The following is a 19,532-nucleotide window of genomic DNA, read 5'->3' as shown; positions in this document are numbered from 1 at the left end:
CTGTGGATCTGGTGGCTTTTAAAGCCCAGGCAGGGGAATTCTCAACCAACCTCTCCCGATTTATCTCAGTTTTTGAAGGCTGTCTGGTTAGTCATAAACCTGACTGTGATGACTGCCAGGTCTCCTCCCTGAGGTGGAGCGGGACCAGGTTTTAGCTAAAGCATGGGCAGAGGGAGAACGGAGACATGAGCAGAATCCTGACCCCGAGCAGTGGACTGTTCAGCCTGCCGGAACCGGAACATCGAAGGATTTGGGACTCAAGTTATTATTTAAATGCAAATAACTCTATATAATTTAGCCATGTTTTTAATCTTTGTATGGGTACTTACTGTTTCTGGACAGCTGACCCCTTCACCCTTTCGCTCCCCGGAAAATAACTGGTGGGCCCTTTTAGCTGTTACAGGCTCTAATTCCTCCCACTTTTGTGTAGGGAGTGGTTACACCTTAGGGTCTGTAAAAATTGTCTCTGCCCTTCATCAGCCAACAGAAATGTACCCCCCTAGGGCGGTCTTGCTGCCAACATTGGGTGGTTTACCCTTCAACCTTATTCTAAGCAATGAGTATGAGAAAACTCAGCAAAAGGCTTATGAGTATTCTCAAAGGGGGGATTTTTGGGGGGGGGGGAAAAGCTCCAAGTAACTGGCAATATGGCGTGGAGTCAAAAGTTTACATTCTCAACTATTGCCCTTGGATTGCCCCTCGGGCTAATCAATATGTTCCGTTGAAGCTAGCATGAGTACATGTGATCATTTATTATTTTCTTTTGTTCTTTTGTTTATGGTACAAGATGTAATCGATCAAGGGGGGGTCAGTAGTCTGGGTAGAGAATATAGTTAATTAAAGGATCTGGTAGTTAATGAATTGTAGATAATGAATTGTAGCACCTGTGAAAATTTCTGTAAACAACTAGGGTATAAAAGATATGATAAAGGATAGTGATTTGTGCATGATTTGAGACTTGTATCTCCTGCACCTTATTTGATTTCAAATAAAGAGATTTGCTTCTCCACTCCGGTGTGATTATTGGGGATACACACACCGGGCAAACGAACCCTAACTGTTGCCCCCTGCAACAGGTTCATCAACAGCTATTAGCCAGGATAGGCATGGATAGTGTCCCTAGCCTCTGTTTTCCAGAAGCTGGGAATGGGTGGCAGGGAGTGGATCACATGATGATTACCCATTCTGTTCATTCCCTCTGGGGCACCTGGCATTGGCCACTGTTGGAAGACAGGATACTGGGCTAACTAGATGGACCTTTGGTCTGTCCCAGCATGGCCATTCTTATGTTCTTATGTTCAGAGTTCAATCAGTGTATCTATAAAATGAGTGCTAGGAAAATGTGCCTATTGATGCTCTGCTACTTACAGCAAATGCCACTGACCTGGATGAAGGCACAAACATAGATATAACAAACTTGTTCAGAAAAATCACAGAAAAGAGTTCCAGAATGTTTCAGATGGATTATAGAATGGGCAAAATAACAGTTCATCAGAATCTAGAGTATTAAGAATCTCAGTTACATGAAATGGAGGTCCAGACTCAGGACAAGGGAGAACTATAGGCAAGGGCCAAGGTAATGATAGTAGGATTGGATGTGAATGATAACACACTGGATATTACACTAATGACTTTCATCTTTTTAGTAGCCGAAAAATCTCCTCTAGGGGACTGTGATCGCCCTTTTATATGTGCATGGGCAAGATTACAGACAGAATGGGGAGGTTTGGTGCTCCATCACAGACAGACTTCTATTTATACTAAAGAAATCATTTGACAATTACTATAGTTTGGTGACTGACATAGCCCTGGACAGCGAGTGGGTCTCGAGTCAGATTACAATGTAAATTTCACAGGCTTTGACCGAGGAACTCTACTCTGCAACCACCTTCCTCCCACTAGCTATGTTGGACAATAAATACAATCTGCAGGTCCTCAACCAATCTTCCTATACTTCCTGTATCACAGAGAACAATCCCAAGGAGGCTTCCATTGACACTTTAAAAGCAAATGATCCCAACTAGGAAGAGAATGCTAAAGTCACATATTCTACTCAGAGTGCAGATCGGAGAGGAAACAGAGCAGAAGAACAAGCACACACATTCACTACAATAAATCCTCATTACAAGAGAAAATGGATCATTAAGGAGCAAATGCTTCAGTGTTTTGGCTGTGATATTTCTAATCATGTGGGAGATTCAGCAGTTGAATATACCAGACATGGGCTTATCTACATTACAAAATTAAGTCAACTTTATCGAGCCTCCAAATTAATTAAATTGATTGTGGGTGGCCACACCATGCCTATTGTCTTGATGGAGTGTGTCCTCACTAACAGTGCCTGTATCAATATGCATAAAGCAGTGCTTTGTGGGAAGCTATCCCAAAGTGCAACTTGCCACAATGTGTTTTGAGATGTTTGTTCAATCTCTCATGGGATCAAAACATTGGCACAGGGGAGAATGGGGACATTGCATCAACATCCATGATGCACTGTGCTCCCTCTCTCATATCAATGGCAAAAAACTCAGTGGTTTTCAAACCTTAAAACCACCATGTGTATACCATAACCACAGAAGCTTGGAGCCTGCTCAGTTGTGCACGCTTGCTGTGAGCATCTCAAACACCTCATGCCTTCTCCTGCAGTATTTCCAGAGTCGAAGTTAGGTTCACTGTGTGGAACATAGCAATGTCCTGCATGGAGCCCTGCTGCAAGCCATTGAAAAAAAACCAATTCATAGTTGCTGCTGGCAGTCACAGAGCAGCTGCACTCTACTGAGTGCCATTTCTGGTCCCATGACTGGTGGGACTGGGACCGCATCATTTTGCAGGTATAGGATGACAAGCAGTGGCTGCAGAACTTTCAGATGTGGAAAGCCACCCTCCAGGAACTTTGTGCAGAGCTTTCCCTTGCCCTGCAGTTCAGCAACACAAAAATGAGAGCTGCTTTGACAGTGGAGAAGCGAGTGGGGATCCCTCTTTGGAAGCTTGCAATGTCAGTCAGTTACCAATCATTGTGGAATCAATTTGGAGTCAGTAAATCGACCATGGAAGCTGCTGTGTCCCAAGCGTATAGAGCCATTAATTAACTTCTGCTATGAAGGGTAGTGAGGCTGGGAAAAGTGCAGGACATAGTGAATGGTTTTGCCACAATGGGGTTCCATAATTGTGGTGGGGCAATAGATGGCACACATATCCCCATCTTGGCACCAGACCACCTTTCCAAAGAGTACATAAACCAAAAGGGATATTTTCAATGGTGTTGCAAGTGCTGGTGAATCACAGGAGGCGTTTCACCGTCATCAGCGTAGGATGACTGGGAAAGGTTCATGACATGCACATCTTTAGGAACTTGGGTCTGTTAAAAAAGATGCAATCCAGGACTTTCTTTCCAGACCACAAAATGAACATTGATGATGTTTAGATGCCTATAGTTATCCTAGGAGATCCAACCTACCCTTTGCTCCCAGGGCTCATGAAGCCATACACCAGCCGTCTGGACAGCAGTAAGGACCCATTCAACTATAGGCTCAACAAGTGAAGAATGGTGGTTGAATATGCCTTTGGTCATTTAAAAGGGTGCTGGAGAAGTTTACTAACAGGGTGAGACCAGGGCTGGCTCCAGGTTTTCTGCCACCCCAAGCAGAAAAAAAAAATGGGGCAGTGGGATTGTGCCTCTCCACTCTTCGACGGCAATTCAGTGGTGGGTCCTTTGCTCTGAGAGGGACTGAGGGACTGTCACAGACTCACAGATTGTGCCCACTCGTGGCCCCATGCAGTCCGTGGGGGGTGCCCCTTTCAGTGAGACAGCCCTTCTCAGGGGTCCACTCTCTCTCGGGGTCAGGCCTCTCCACCTCCTGGAGCCACATCTCTCTGAGCCTAAGCACACTTGTTTCTTGCCGTGGGCCCCCTCAGGGAGTCCACACGCTCTGGACCCCCGGGGCCTCCTCACCCCCGAAGGGGTTGATGCAACCCTGTTCTCTAGACCAGAGTGACTCTCAGCCAGCATAAAACAGGAGGGTTTATTGAGAGTTGAACACAGCACAGGAAACTCTCAGGGCCTCAGACCTGGCCTCTCACATAAACAGCACATCCAAGTCTCCCTGCATCCAGGTGAGCTCTGCCCTGCTTCCCTCTCTCCAGCCCATAAGCCCCCCTGCTTCCCAGCTGGACCCCGATATCCCTGTACCAAGCCCAACCTCTGTCCATTGTTTCTCTCCAGGTATACAGAGTCGAACAGGAAGGCCTGGGTCTCCTCTCCTCTCAGCCCTCCTCTGGCTGACCGGCTGGTCAGGTCACCGGGGTCCCTCCGCTCATCAACTACCATGAGGAGCGTTAATCACACTGGCCAGAACTAGCTGTGTCTCCTGAGCTGGGTCTCCGGGTCACCAGGTCACCAGTTGCTGGGGTCTCCATCCTCCAGGCCATCAGCCGGGGTCCTGAGTCCCTCTCTGGTCCTCTGTAACAACAAGCTCCCTCTCCCCTCACCTCGTTAAACCAGTAACACTCGGGGACACTGAGTCCACCCCTGTGCATGCAAACCACTGGAAAACACAGAAAACCCCCCACTTTGTCACAGGGACTCGCTGCCGAAGTGCGGCCAAAGACCCAGACGTGCCATCCCAATAGCAGCTGGAGGGCTGCCCCTTGGTATTGGCCACCCCAGCCGTCTGCTTCTTTAGCTGGTGCTTGGAGCCGGCCCTGGGTGGGACCTTAGTGAAGAGAACATCCCCGTGGTTATAGCTGCCTGGTGTGTGCTCCATTATATCTGTGAAAAAAGGGAAGAAATTTTCTGCAGGTGTAGGCAGTTGAGACAGATCACAGGACAGCCATTTTTGAGCAGCCAGACACCAGGGCAATAAGAAGAGCACAGCAAGGGGTGCTACCTATCTCCTAGGCTTTGAAAAGCCATTTCAGTAATGAGTGACAGTAACGTGAGCTGCTTGTCTGCACTGTGCTTTCCCAAACCTTCATCTGGCTTGTATCACTGTCCCTCTAAACCCAACCCTCTGCCCAAGCTCACTGCTTCTATTCAGTAAATAACATTTATTTCTCCAATCCATTTACTTTATTTAACAAACATAAATAAAGAGGGAGAACAGAAAAAAAAGATAACCTTGGGGAAAGGGGGTTGTAAAGTTAGAACGGGAGAAACATTTTTAGCTGTGTTAACATAACTCCACATTCTAGACCATCAAAGGTCTGTGAATGAGAGCCTTCTGTTCCTTATACCCTCCCCCCGGGTTAAGTGAAAGGGATAATGGACTTTTCATCCACACCTCATGAAACTATCGGGGGAGGGAGATTCTGCACCAGGCAATGCTGGCTGGCTGTCCACCAGGATCTTCAGAGGAACTCTACCCTCCTGCTTCTGTTCCTGCAGTTCAACCAGAACCCTCAACATGTCTGCTTGGTCCTCATAATCTGAAGCATTGCATCCTGTGCTGCACACTCTTGGTCATGGGAGGCTTTTCTGCTATCCATGTCCATGTCTAACTTCTCAGACAGTGAAATCCTCCACTGTCTGAGGATTTCACAAATGCCTCTGTGTCAGCTGTCCTGAAGGCATTTATTATCTCAGTGAATATGTCTTCCCATGTTCTCTTTCTCCTTCTAATCAGCAAAAGTCTGCTTTCAGGTGTTGATGACATGCTGAAGGACACATTTCCAGCTGTCGGTTTTGGGGAAAATAAAGGAGCCATTGTACATGAATAAAATGTTTCCATAGCAAGGCTGTTTTTATAAAAAAAATATGATGATGACAACAGAATTAATTCAGGAGTTGCGTGGGAAAGTGTCCTACCATGGTGAAGGAAATAAGACTGCCCTGCCCAGAAACCTTCTGCAAAGGACTGCAGAGTACCTCCATGAAAGTTTCCTAGAGATATCCATGGAGGATTCCTGGACTATCCCAGTCCACATAAACATTCTTTTCCAGGGGCCACCATCTGCATAGGTGGAGCAGCCTCTTGTAAGCAGAGAACCATAGCACCTTACTTTTTCTTCACAATAAACATGCAATATCACCGAATATGCGTGCCTGCTAAAGTTTAACTGAATTTTAACTGTAACTGTATACTCACTAGAGGTGCCTTCCCCAGCATCACAGTCAGCCACTATGATATCCTGCACCCCACAGGGCTCCAGGGTTAAAAATATTTCCTGGTTCTCGGGGAGAATGGATTCACCACTCTCCTGTTTTCCATTCTCCTCCTCCTCTCCTCCCCCATATCATCCTCCTTGTTGTCCCTAGACTCACAAACCTGTGAGATGTCCACATTGCTTGGGGGACACTGGTAAGGTCACCCCAGAGAATCGGATGCAGCTCATTGTAGAACCGGCATGTGTAGGGTTCAGCACCAGAACAACTGTTTGCCTTCCTTGCTTTCTGGTACACTTGGCAATGTTTTTTAATTTTCATATGGCACTACTGTGTGTCCCTTGTGTAGCCCTTCTCCCCCATTCGACAAGTGATCTTTGCATAGATGTCAGCATTTCTTCTCCTGGATCAGAGCTCTACCTGTACAGACTTTTCTCCTCACACAGCAATGAGATCTAGTGCATCCTGTGCAGACCAGGCTGGAGCGCATTTGGGGCATGTAGTCTCCTTGATCAGCTGTGCTCTAGCTGGCATGCTCCCAGTGCTGATCAAACAGGAAATGGGAAATCAAAAATCCCCAGGGATTTAGCAGGGGAGGGCTGTTTTCTTTGTACCTGGCTACACTGCAGCAGAGTTGAGAATGATCTCCAGAGTGGTCACAGATGAGCATTGTGGGACACCACTTGGAGGCCAATTAAGTTGAATTACACAGTGCTGCATCGGCACTACCTTACAGTCCACCCATGAAAATCAAATTAAGTGCTATGCCTCTTGCAGAGGTGGATTACAGAAGTCGACATTAGAGGTGACTTAGGTCGGCGTAAAGGACCGGGTAGTGCAGACACATACAGTAACAGGTCAACTTAAGGCGGCTTCCTTCGACCCAACTCTGCAGTGTAGACCAGGCCTCAGCTAAAATAAAAGCAAAAGGGATGGGACTCAAACACAGTGGGACAGGCCCAGGCTGGGGACTCAGACCGCAAGTACTGTTTTCCCAATACTTTATTCTCTTTGCTTTGCTGAGTGCTCTCTGAGCAGATTCAATTCCTGAAGAACTGGCAAAAGGTTCCTTGTGGGGAATCTCGACAAGTATTTGAGACTGAATGTCAGAGAGCTGCCTCAGAGAAAGCTCTGTGTTCTTGCTATGGCTAAAAAGCAATACTTCGTTATCAGTGTAGAAAAGGAAACTTGTATGTAAATGACAGAATAGACCAGGAGGGAACATGAAGGAAATCTCCAGTCTGTCAAATAAAACTGGAAACTGTAGTTGAAAACTTTGGGGCTTGGCTGCACTTGAGAGTTACAGCGCTAGTGGTGGCTTTACAGCGCTGTAACTTACTCCCCGTCCACACTGGCAAGGCACATACAGCGCTGTATCTCCCTGGCTACAGCGCTGCATGTACTCCACCTCAATGAGAGAAATAAAGAGAACAGCGCTGCTCTTGCAGCTCTGGGGTGCCAGTGTAAACAGTGATTAATCTTACTATACTGTAACTGACCTCCAGAACCTTCCCATAATGCTTTTTAAGTAAAGATAACACTCTTTGTTTTGTTGTGATGCCTCTCTTTGTGTTATTGTGAACTCAGGGCTCCAGGAGCTGCTTATCTAAAAAACAAACACAGCTACTGTTTGCAGTGAATGAGGCAGGCAGGGGGATGAATGTCCACAGCTAGTGTTTGCTTGAGGAGAGAAGCAGCCTGGAGGGTGGGTAGGGGTTCGTTTTGGAACAGCTGGTTATCTGGTCTGAAGGCTATTTGCATTTAGTGCATGAGAGAAGGGTGGGGGAAGGAGTCAAAACTTTTGAAATGATTGAAGGTTCGTGCTGTGTATCTTCAAGTCCTTAGAACTTGCAAGGCAGGGAGCTGACAGTGTCAGCTCCAAAAATCCACTCTCTCTGTCTCCCCCATGATCCCTGTCACACTCCACCCCACCCCCGTCTTTTGAAAAGCAGGTTGCAGCCACTTGAATGCTGGGAAAGCTGCCCATAATGCACCACTCCCAACACTACTGCAAATGCTGCAAATGTGGCCACACTGCAGTGCTTTCACTACACAGCTGTATGAAGACAGCTTTCACTCCCGGTGCTGTACAGCTGCAAGTGTAGCCAAACCCCACTGGATGGGGAATGGCAAGTAACTCGTCACTTGATCCTGACGGCTGTGGAAGTGAGAGATGCAGTCAGAACCTGGACCGGTCAAATTAGGATTAATTTGACGCCAATGAGAATCCCCCTGCATTCACTGAACAGATCTACAATGTCAGCCTGAGAGAAAATCTATCAAAATAATTCTTTGTACTGCAGGTGAAAACCAGGAATAATGAGGAAGGTCTCAACGCACAATTCACATTCATACATACATTCAGCATCGTACCAGAAAATGGTCTGCAAATGTTTACTCGGGATCCCGAAAACGGTAAAATCACAACTTAATGAATTTTGGACTTTGAAGAGCAGATAAATACATCTTCTAAGTGAAAACCAAAGATGGAGGGAAATAGCTGCCTACAGCAAGGTAGAAGTGGATATTGTTGATCGGAAGGACAATGTCCCCCAGCTGACATCTGTATCAGTGTCCAGCCCAATTCTCGAAGACTGTCTCCCTTGGACAGTGATAGCTCTGATCTGTGTATCTGTCTGAGATGCAGGAGAAAATGGCGAGGTCAAATGTCATATAAAGGGTAAATCTCTGTTTCAGGTAATATCCTTTCCTAATAGTTATTATGAGCTGGTCACGGAGAACGCTAAGGACAGAGAAAGGACACCAGAGTTATTACAGTTATAGCCAGAGACAAAGACATCTTCATGTCCACCCAGAAAACCATCCTGTGTTTTGATAATTACTTCAAAAACTATATAGTTTTGCTTTATGTGTTTAGTTTTAAAATATACCTTAATTATGACATCACGATTATATACAGGGCTGAAAAAGTAAGTTGGCACACAGAAAAACAGATCTCGCTCTATTTATCTGAGCAGTTGTAATTATTAGTTGAGACTCTGAGCGCCGCTGTTCACCACTCGGGGAGAGAGATGCAATGAGAAATGGAGCAGACTGACCAGCGTTTTACAGAACAGAACAGAGATCAAATCATCTTCAAGCGGCAGCATCGCTGAATAAATCCTCTGCACTCGGCTTGGATTATAAAGCCAACAGAAGAAAGCCTGTCTCCGAACTCTGTGTGCTGGTTCCATCTCAGATGTCTCTTTAGAAAGCTGGAAATGGCGAATACACACATGCTGCTGGGAAACAAAGGACAAGTCCTGTTCTGCCTCATATTGGTTAATGTTTGGGAGGCAATTTCTGGGCAGATTCGCTATTCGATTCCTGAGGAAATGCAGAAAGGCTCCATTGTGGGGAATATTGCAAAGGATCTGGGACTGGATATAAAGGACCTCTCAGATCGCGGAGTCCGCATTGTTGGCAGAGGTAGGACTCAGTATTTTACTTTGAATATTAAAAGTGGCCATTTATACCCTACGGAAAGAGTAGACAGAGAGCAACTCTGTGGCCAGCTAGAAACGTGTCTATTAAATTTTGAAATTATAGTAGAGGACAAAATGAAGGTTTTCGGAGTTGAAGTTGAAATCACAGATATTAATGACAATGCGCCCCGCTTCCAGGAAGATGAATTGGAATTTAGAATCAGTGAGTTAGCCGCTGTGGGAACCCGATATTCTCTTGAGGGGGCGCAGGATCCAGATGTGGGAACCAATTCTGTGCAGGGCTATTACCTCAGCAGTAACAAACACTTCTCTCTGGATGTGCAAACGGGAGCTGACGGGGACAAATATGCCGAACTGGTGCTGGAAAAGTCTCTAGACCGGGAAGAACAAGCTGTTCACGATCTAATCCTCATAGCCACTGACGGCGGAGATCCAGTCAGGTCCGGCTCTGCGCAGATCCGCGTTATTATCCTTGACGCAAATGACAATGCACCAGTTTTCAGTCAGCCTGTCTATAAAGTGAGTGTTTTGGAAAATGTGCCCGTCGGGTCTCTGCTGCTGACAGTAAACGCCACAGATCTCGACGAAGCGATAAATTCGGAGATCACATATTCACTCCGGAAGATGAAAGACAAAGCGTCTCAGATATTCCAGGTGGATTCTAAAACGGGAGAAATATCAACTGTGGGAAACCTGGACTATGAGGAAGCTGCATTACATGAAATGGAGGTTCAAGCAAAGGACGTTGGAGACCTCTCGGCAAGATCTAAAGTTCTAATAGCTGTTATTGATGTCAATGATAATGCTCCTGAAATTACAGTCACGTCTGCAATCAAATCGGTGAGTGAAGACAGCCCTCCAGGGACTGTGATCGCTCTAATAAATTTACATGATCGAGATTCAGGAGAGAATGGAGAGGTCACGTGCTCCATCCCCAGAAACATCCCATTTTGGTTACAGAAATCATTCGATAATTATTACAGTTTGGTGACTGACAGACCCCTAGACAGGGAGCAGGTCTTGGATTACAGTGTAACTGTCACTGCCGCAGACCGAGGGACCCCTCCTTTATCCTCAACAGCAACAATTTTAGTACAGCTTTCAGACATAAACGACAACGCTCCTGTGTTCAACCAAACATCCTACACTTTGTACATCACAGAGAACAATCCCAGAGGAGCTTCCCTTTATTCCCTGAAAGCGAATGATCCTGACTGGAAGGAAAATGCCCGAGTCACTTACTCCATTACTGAAGAAGACAGAAGCGAAGTCCCCTTGTCCTCCTCCATCTCCATTAACTCTGAGACTGGGGTTGTCTACGCTCTGTGCTCCTTCGATTACGAACAGTTCCGGGAGATTCGGTTCCAAGTCCAGGCTCAGGATGGGGGTTCCCCGCCTCTCAGCAGTAATGTCTCGGTCACTCTCTTTATACTGGATCAGAATGACAACAGCCCGCACATCTTACACCCCTCCTTTCCCACCGATGGCTCCACGGGAGTGGAGTTGGCCCCTCGCTCCTCCGAGCCGGGTTACCTGGTCACTAAGGTGGTGGCGGTGGATGCAGACTCCGGGCAGAACGCCTGGCTCTTCTACCAGCTGCTGAAGGCTACAGAGCCGGGACTATTCTCTGTGGGACTCCAAAGCGGCGAGATCAGGACGGCGCGCTCCTTTCTCGACAAAGATGCGCTCAAGCAAAGTCTGGTGGTTTTAGTGAAGGACAACGGGCAGCCCCCTCTCTCTGCCACGGCCACTGTCACGGTGGTGGTGGCTGACAGCATCCCCGAAATCCTCTCCGATTTAAGCAGCCTCTCAGTTCCTGCAGACCCTCAGTCCAGCCTCACCTTGTATTTGGTGATCGCTGTGGCTTCCGTTTCCTGCTTGTTCTTGACCTTTCTCATAGTGTTAGTGACGCTGAGGCTCCGCTGGTGGAGAAAGTCGCAGCTGTTTGACTCCTCGAGTGTGACTTTCAGTGGAGTTCCAGTCTCGCAGTTTGTGGGGCTCGATGGAGTCAGAGCTTTTCTTCACTCCTACTCACATGAGGTTTCTCTAACCACGGACTCCAGAAAGAGCCAGTGTATCCAGTCGGAATTAAACTATTCAAATACCCTCACTAATGGGCCGATTAATGAGAAAAAGGAAGGTCTCTTAATTGCAGAAAACTCGAAGAATAATGACGGGAATGATGCGTTTGGTCAGGTAAGTTTTCTTTAGCTCCTTTTTAAAATGTTTTGACGTGTAATTATATAGTTTTATTCAGTGGATACTGGAAGCAGCTCTTGTGCAGAACAAACATTCGGGGAACCCCTGCTTGTCTCTCTTCCTACGACCTTGGTTCAGAATCTCGTAAACAGTGGGAGAAGGCAGGATTAGAATCAGATCGTCTACACTCATGCATTAAAAGGAAATGAAAATATTTGTTGTTGTTATTCAAGTCTAACAAACTCTAGTTCGCATTTTTTAAACCGAATTTATTAGGCCATGAGCCGAAGAAAAATAAATTATTATACCTTTCTAGAATGGGTTTTTACCAAGAATTCGCCAGAACTGCTTAGGAATCTCAATATTTCTAACACCGAATATTTTCCTTAAGAAAGGCTTCCATAGGGAACGTGTTCAGGTTTTTAAGTTTTGTATTACAGTGTTTGTGAGAATAAAATAAAATATCCTTCGATCTAGTAAAGTTTGTATATTCTGTGTAAGGTAAATTTCTCTTTTTAGTACAAAATTATAATGGAAGAGGGAAAATATCTTTAAAGCCAACTTTGAAAAATATTTTTGAATAAGAAATTACTTAGGACAGTTAAATTTATTTTACATTATTTATTTAATTTCGTGCCCAGACGTTCAGTTTTGTTTAAGGACATAAACGATGACACCCGTTTTCTCATAATTTGGCTCATTTATGTTAAGTGATGTTACATCTGGCCAGAATGAAAATATTGGTAGTAGGGAAAGGCTTGGTTAGCATCAATGCTTCACGCCCTGCCTTACGATTGTAAAGACACTGTGTAGTCTCAACGCTCTGCAAGACTTCTCAATACGTCTAGAAGGTTTCCAAATAGCTGTGGACGCTAAAAATACTTTCTTGCCACCTATGACTAGCCCGACTGCAGCATCCAACAGATAGTTCCAAGACTTAGCCACAGGGATGCATGCATTTGTAAGCTCCAGTGTCAACTGCTGCAATTCTCTATATTTAAGAACAATGTGCCATTTAAAAAAGATAAGACTAGTTAACACAGATATTCTAACATGTTTAAGCAACTCAGATCAACCTGAACCCATCATCCCAATGACATACTGGATACCTATTCAATGGAAAATCAAATTCATAGTACTTGTACTCACTTTCAAGGCTTTCTGTAGGATAAACCTAAGTTAGAGGATCCGTTTCAGTTTCACTCACTCTGGCTATGGTTATTTATAACAATAAAATTAACCAGTAATTGTGACATTATCTCCACACACAAAAAAGTCAGGGTCCAAAATGGAGGAAAGGGGCAGAGTTTTGTAACAACTGACTCACAGTTAGGCAACTCATTCTGGAGAGGTAAGGGAAAGCACTGTGACACTGTATGGAATATGAGAGACGCTTTATTATATGTATATCAATATTATAAAACTGCAAGGAATCTAACCAGATAGGCCATGTAAGGTGTCTGTGAAAATGTTATGATTTGCCAGGTAGGATGTTCTTGTTTATATGTTTGTATCACCTTTGTATTGTGTTATAGATATGTATGATATATCTGTATTTCAAAACTTGTGCTTTGTTTCTGGGTGACGTCCCCAGATAAAATGGCATCAGCACTAAGCCTGCTTGGTAGCCCATCAAGGGACATCAGCTATACAATGAACCCATTGAGAGAAGGTAGGGGCTACACCTTATGAGTCAGCAAGACATGTAGGGCATGCCTGTGGACTGAGAACTCTAGAGCTTGTCCATGCCATGTGCTGTGAAGCTTGTGCTTGGGACAAAGGAAGTACTAGCCACATGGCAAAAGACTATGAAAGGCAGCTGCATCTTCATTTTGTCTTCATTCCTGTTTCTTACTTCTGGAGTAACTTTTTCTACAAATAAAGCTCTGAACAAAAGACTGAATGACCCATCCAAGCTGTGGATGTATTCCAGAGGGACTTTCAAGCCAGAAAACTCACTAATACTAAGAATCTGATATATGGACTTTGAAGTCTCTGTATGTATCTGGGTGCTTCATCATTTAACAACTCTCTTCTTGTTCTTTATTTTTTCTTTATAATAAACCTTTAGTTTTAGACACTAAAAGATTGGTTGGCAGTGTGATATTTTGGGTAAGATCCGAAATAATATTGACCTGGTAAGGTGGCTGGCCCTTTGGGGTCAGAAGAACATTTTGTATAGTGTTTGTAAATAACTTCTCACTGTACTGGATCTGTGTGCTGATTGGGAGCCAGGGAACTTAAATTCAATAAAGGGGGGCGTGCGGTTTCTCTTTTTAGTTTCTCGATAACCAGTGTGGAGGATCAGAAACATGGTTTGTGACTTGTTGGAGAATTTAACTTCAGTGTTGCCCACCAGTTTTGGGAGTATCTGATCTCCCTTTTGCAGCCTGCCCTGACCTTAGCATTTTCAGTGAGGGCTACCCTAGGCACACCAGGTCACAAGCTCAACCCTATTTCTTGAAATAATGAATGCAAAACCCATCTTCCCTCTGCAGAATATACAAATTGCACAAGATCTAAGAATAAGTATTTTATTTTCAAAGCGGTACCAGAATTAAAGCATAAACAGAATCCCCATGTCTTCCATCAGAGCTCTGGCTCTTAGGAGGAAAATACAATAATAAAAATTCCATTACACTTTATTTTGAAGCAATCAACTTTGATAAAGGATAAAGAAAGTGCTACTGTAAACTATAGATATCTCCGTGGCTGTTTGGAGGAACCTTTTAAAATCTAATTAAGGCTAGAACAGACTGGATCGAGAATAATTGTAAAATATTTATATTAAATGTATTAGAATACCTTTCCTTGTGTCTATATCTCTATCGGTGCTTTCATTAGCTTTGTGTGCTGCAATTCTCCGGCTGAGCTCAGAGTGCCGCTGTTGGCCAACGCGGTGCTGAGGTACAACCTGAGATCCATTACAGCCGACTGCAGCCTGATTTCTATCACACAGTGCAGATCGCAGAGAAAACGACCCGAGAAACGCGCACACAGCCTCGCTGCTCAGAGAAAGCCTCCCTCTGGACTCTGATGTTCAATTAGCCTGTGCAATTGAATTCATTTTCTCTTCATTACCTGGGATATTTACCATATAGCTGACTTATAAGCGCTTTTTGTACAGAATAAAGAAGAGAGCGTTCATGAAAATGCACGGGATGGAAACCAGGCACAGACCGAGCGGCCGGGCAGTCAGACAGCAGGTATTGTTGTTTCCTTTCTTATTGTCTTTGTTCTGCCGGGCGGTCTCGGAGCAGATTCGTTATTCGATTCTGGAGGAAATGGCCAAAGGTTCCCTTGTGGGGAAGCTCGCCAACGATTTGGGATTGAGTATCCGAGAGCTTCCGCAGCGAAAGCTCCGTGTCAGTTCGGAAAAGCAATACTTCAGTGTGAATGGGGAAAATGGCAACCTGTATGTGAATGGCAGGATAGACCGGGAGGAGATATGCGGGGAGACTCCCCTTTGTGTCCTGACACTCGAAACGGTGGTGGAAAATCCTTTGCATGTTTTCCATGTGAATGTAGCAATCCAGGACGTTAATGATAACGCCCCGCGGTTCAAGACAAACAACATTGATTTAGCAGTTATTGAATCCGCTCTGCCTGGTGCGCGGTTTCCACTAGAATCTGCGCAAGATCCAGACGTTGGGGTCAATTCACTGAAGAGTTACCAACTCAGCAAGAACCCGCATTTTATCCTGTCAGTAAACGAGAGTCCAGATGAAAACAAATATGCGGAGTTAATTTTGGAAAAACCTTTGGATCGCGAAAAGCAAAACTCTCATCACTTGATCCTGACGGCCGTGGATGGGGGAGATCCAGTCAGAACTGGGACAGTTCAGATTAGCATTAATGTCTTTGACGCCAATGACAATCGCCCCGAATTTACTGAAGAGATCTACAAAGTAAGCCTGAGCGAAAATCTACCAAATGGCTCCTTAGTGGTTCAGGTGAAAGCCACGGATCAGGATGAAGGGTTAAATGGCCAAATAATATACATTTTTAGCAACATTAAAGAAAATGCTCATAAATTATTTCATTTAGATCCTGTGAATGGAAGAATTACAAATATGGGGATTCTGGATTTTGAAAAAACAAATACATACACAATACGTGTAGAGGCCAGAGATGGGGGAGGACAATCTGCTCACTGCAAAGTTCAAATAGAAATTCTTGATGAGAACGACAACGCCCCAGAAGTGACTCTAACATCCATGTCCAGTCCTATCTCCGAAGAGTCAGTGCCCGGGACAGTGATAGCTCTGATCAAAGTCTATGACCGAGATGCCGGTGAAAATGGAGACGTCACCTGTCATCTTCAACACAACTTGCCTTTTAAAATAGTGTCGTCCTCTAATAATTATCACAAAATTCTCACAGACAGCCCCCTGGACAGGGAAAGGACCCCGGAGTACAATATCACAATCACAGCCACAGACAAAGGCTCTCCCCCGCTCTCCACCCAGAAAACCATCCTGTTGCAGATCTCGGATATCAATGACAACGCCCCTCTCTTTTCGAAACCTTCCTACACCGCTATGTGCCGGGAGATCAATCCCTCAGGATCTCTATTTCAGTGTAGAAGCCTCAGACCGGGATCTGGACCAGAATGCCGAGTCACTTACTCATCCTGGCAGCAACCTCCAGGAGGTGTCCTCTCTTCTCCTGACATCTCCATTTAACTCCAGACCGGAGGGTCTATGCCAGGCGTCCTTCGATACGAGCAATTCCGGGAGTTTGAAGTGCAAGTGAGGCCCATAGACGGCGGGTCCCCGCCTCTCAGGCATTGTCACCGTCAGGGTGTTTATTCTGGATCAGAATGATAACGCCCCTCGCATCCTGTACCCTTCCGTGGGAGCCGATGGCTCCGCCTTGTTCGAGATGGTCCCTCGCTCGGCCGAGGCAGGTTATCTGGTGACGAAGGTGGTGGCGGTGGATGCTGACTCAGGACACAATGCCTGGCTCTCCTACCATTTGCTCCAGGCCACGGAACCGACGCTGTTCAGCATGGGGCTGCACACCGGGGAGATCCGGACAGCCCGCGCCTTTGCGGACAGAGATGCTGTGAAGCACAGGCTGGTCACCCTGGTGAAGGATAACGGGCAGCCGCCTCTGTCAGCCACAGTGACTCTCAACCTGGTATTTGCCGAGAACTTCCAAGAGGCTCTTCCGGAAATGAGCGACCAATCGGGTGACTCGACACCTCAGTCTGATTTACAGTTTTACTTGGTGTTGGCTTTAGCCCTGATCTCATTTTTGTTCCTCTTGACGGTTGCACTGGCCATTGTGATGAAATGTGGAAGGTCGATGAATCCCCCAGTTTTGCGATGTTTCGGTTCTGATTATTCCAAGGAGGGTCCCGGATTGCCCCCCAGCTACTGCGATGGGACTTTACCGTATAGCTATAATCTATGTTTAGCTGCAGACTCTGGCAAAATGGCGTTTAGTCTCCTTAAATCCAATGATCAGAACTTCATAGAAGAGAACATTCTTTGCAGAGACAACTCTGGAATGCTACCTATGAGCAGTAAATCTGCTCCTGGAGACCCAAAGTCTGAAGCCGAAGCACTTGGAGAGGTGAGTCTTTGTACAGATTCGCTCGTATATAAGGGCCTTTTAAATTCCATTTCTTTTAACTTGAAATCAGAGTTCTTAATAGTTAAAATATTGTTATTTGGATTAGTTATTTCTAGTATCATCAACTTTTATCGCTTTAGGATAGGGGATCTAATACATAGATTTTTTTTCAGTAGAGTGTCTGAATTTCCTTCAGTGTGTCAAAGTAACGTGAATCAGCTTTTTTTTTGTTTAATTATGAGATACATTGTGATATCCTTGTAGCATTTGAAAATGAGCATATATTGTCAATTTGTGTGTATACACATAAAATGTACATGCACACATATTATATAGGTATACTTAAATTTATAATAATCTAGGTATAAAACAAAATTATACATTTATATATATGAAAACAGTTAAAACTCAAATACACGCTTGCATCTACAATGCATATACTGCCTTGAGAGTTTTCTCTGTTCCTAGTCTGTCCTATTCTATGTAGGTTTTTATACCTAGCTCTTCACCATAATGTCTGAGTTCCTCCCAGTAGTGCATTAAGCAATGTGATTACACATCTACTATCTAGATTAGAGAAGCCAAGGTCAAATAAGTGTGCCTTCCATTTGGAACAGAAAGTGGTGATGTTTGTGATGGTCCTTAGTTCCTGAGAGAGTTCATTCCCCAGTCTCTGCTCCCAGAGAGAGTTCTTTCCCCAAACAAATGGTTTTAATCTTATTGTTCAGAATTCCATTTTGCCAGAAGATCAAAGCGGTTGACCACGGTCTGTGTCCCAAAGCATTACAGTCTTGTTGGTGTTCTGGGCCCAAGGAGGTGATCACTTGGACAATAAGGACCATCACCTTGAACAAGATTTGAAATTGTATTGGAAGCCAGTGTAGACAGTAGAGGACAGGTAACCTATGTTGTTGAGAAGATGAGCTGCAGCATTTGAACTAGTTGGAATTTTCAAAGTGCTGGAGGTTTCATGACAAAATATATTGCATTGCTGTAATCCAGTCAAGAGGTAATACAGGCATGAATAACTGAGGCCAGGTCTTCATTACCAGGTTGGGATGGAGTCTCATAGACAGGTGGATGAAAGAAATCATTAATCACAGCCGTTGTTTGTAAGACCTCAGCATCAGCAAGAAATCCAATAGTACACCTAGACTACAGGTTGAATTTACCAAGTGTAGATCTGAAATTTCAGGTAAAGGAGACTTCACTGTGGCTGCAAACTCCTCAAAATACTTTCCACTTCCCACCAGCATCACCTCTGTTTTGTTCAGTTCCAGCTTAAAGCGAGCTATTCTTCGTCCAGGGGCTGATTTCATCTAAGCACTGCGCCATCTTGGTGGTAGTGGTGTGGTCTTATGCAGTGAAGGATAGGTGAGCCAGGGCCGCCTGGGCCACCATATAGATTTTAATAGGGCTGCACGAGTTTAAAATCATGTCAGAATTGGGCCCTTTTGTATAAGTAGACAAATTTGCATGCTTATAATTAAAGTTTAACTTAACTTTTTGATATCTTATGTACTGAAGGTGATTGATGTGTCATGAGATTAAACTGGTAGTGGCTCTGTATGTGTGTGCGTGCGTGCATGTGCATGTGTGCACCTGTGTGTGCAGGAGGTAACAAAATTTACTTCACATTTTTAAAAAAATATAAAATAGATTGATTTGATTATGTTGAAATTTTATGTAGAACGTATATTTGGAGGAATTTGTCCATGGTCCTGTGAGATGCTTTTCATTTTCAACACCTAATAATTGTTCAAGAGAACTTTTATCACTGATCAATAGTAAGAATCCTAGGAGGGAACCTCATGTGGTTTTTACACATTGGTTTTTCAAAATAAAAAAGGACATTTTTAATTATGTTAAGCATTTTCTAAAGAAAGATTCTCATCACCCTGTGAAATCTTACTGAAATAGATATTCCATAGTGTAAATGGGAATAACCCATGAAATTAGCCAGTTAGCCTGACATAAATCCAAGAGAAAACAGTCGTAGTACCTGATACAGGACTTTATCAATAACATTTATAGGTCCAGTTGCTAGTATCAATCAATATGTTTTCATGGAGAACAATTGTTATTAAATGGCTTTGACATCTTTTTTAAAAGATTACAAGTTTGACTCACCAATGACTGTGTGATTATTTTGGAATCTCACGGGGATCAGATCTCATTCTGGTGCTATTCCATATTTTTGTCATTGA

At 44.5% G+C, this 19,532-nt stretch overlaps 2 protein-coding genes across 7 annotated transcripts in view; both read left to right on the top strand.

The window, feature by feature from the left end:
* LOC116820233 (protocadherin gamma-A4-like) overlaps positions 1 to 19,532 on the top strand; it is a 393,116-nt gene that overhangs the window by 85,794 nt on the left and 287,790 nt on the right. Inside the window, exon 1 of one of the 6 annotated variants that reach the window (XM_075068025.1) lies at positions 9,148 to 11,742. The exons of the other annotated variants lie outside the window; for them this stretch is intronic. Within the exon in view, the coding sequence (XP_074924126.1) occupies positions 9,322 to 11,742 (2,421 nt within the window). The 5' untranslated portion in view covers positions 9,148 to 9,321. Of the gene's footprint in view, positions 1 to 9,147; positions 11,743 to 19,532 lie in introns of those variants that run through there. 6 annotated transcript variants of the gene reach the window in all.
* Positions 14,907 to 18,870, top strand: LOC142047148 (protocadherin gamma-B1-like). The gene is given in 3 exon segments (XM_075068251.1): positions 14,907 to 16,522; positions 16,524 to 17,325; positions 18,853 to 18,870. Coding segments are annotated over 3 exon segments (2,436 nt in total).

This window comes from Chelonoidis abingdonii, chromosome 7 (assembly GCF_003597395.2).
Source record: "Chelonoidis abingdonii isolate Lonesome George chromosome 7, CheloAbing_2.0, whole genome shotgun sequence".
In the NCBI taxonomy this organism is placed as follows: domain Eukaryota; kingdom Metazoa; phylum Chordata; order Testudines; family Testudinidae; genus Chelonoidis; species Chelonoidis abingdonii.
Note: the sequence above shows the minus strand (reverse complement) of the source record. Positions and strands in the feature narration are given on the sequence as shown.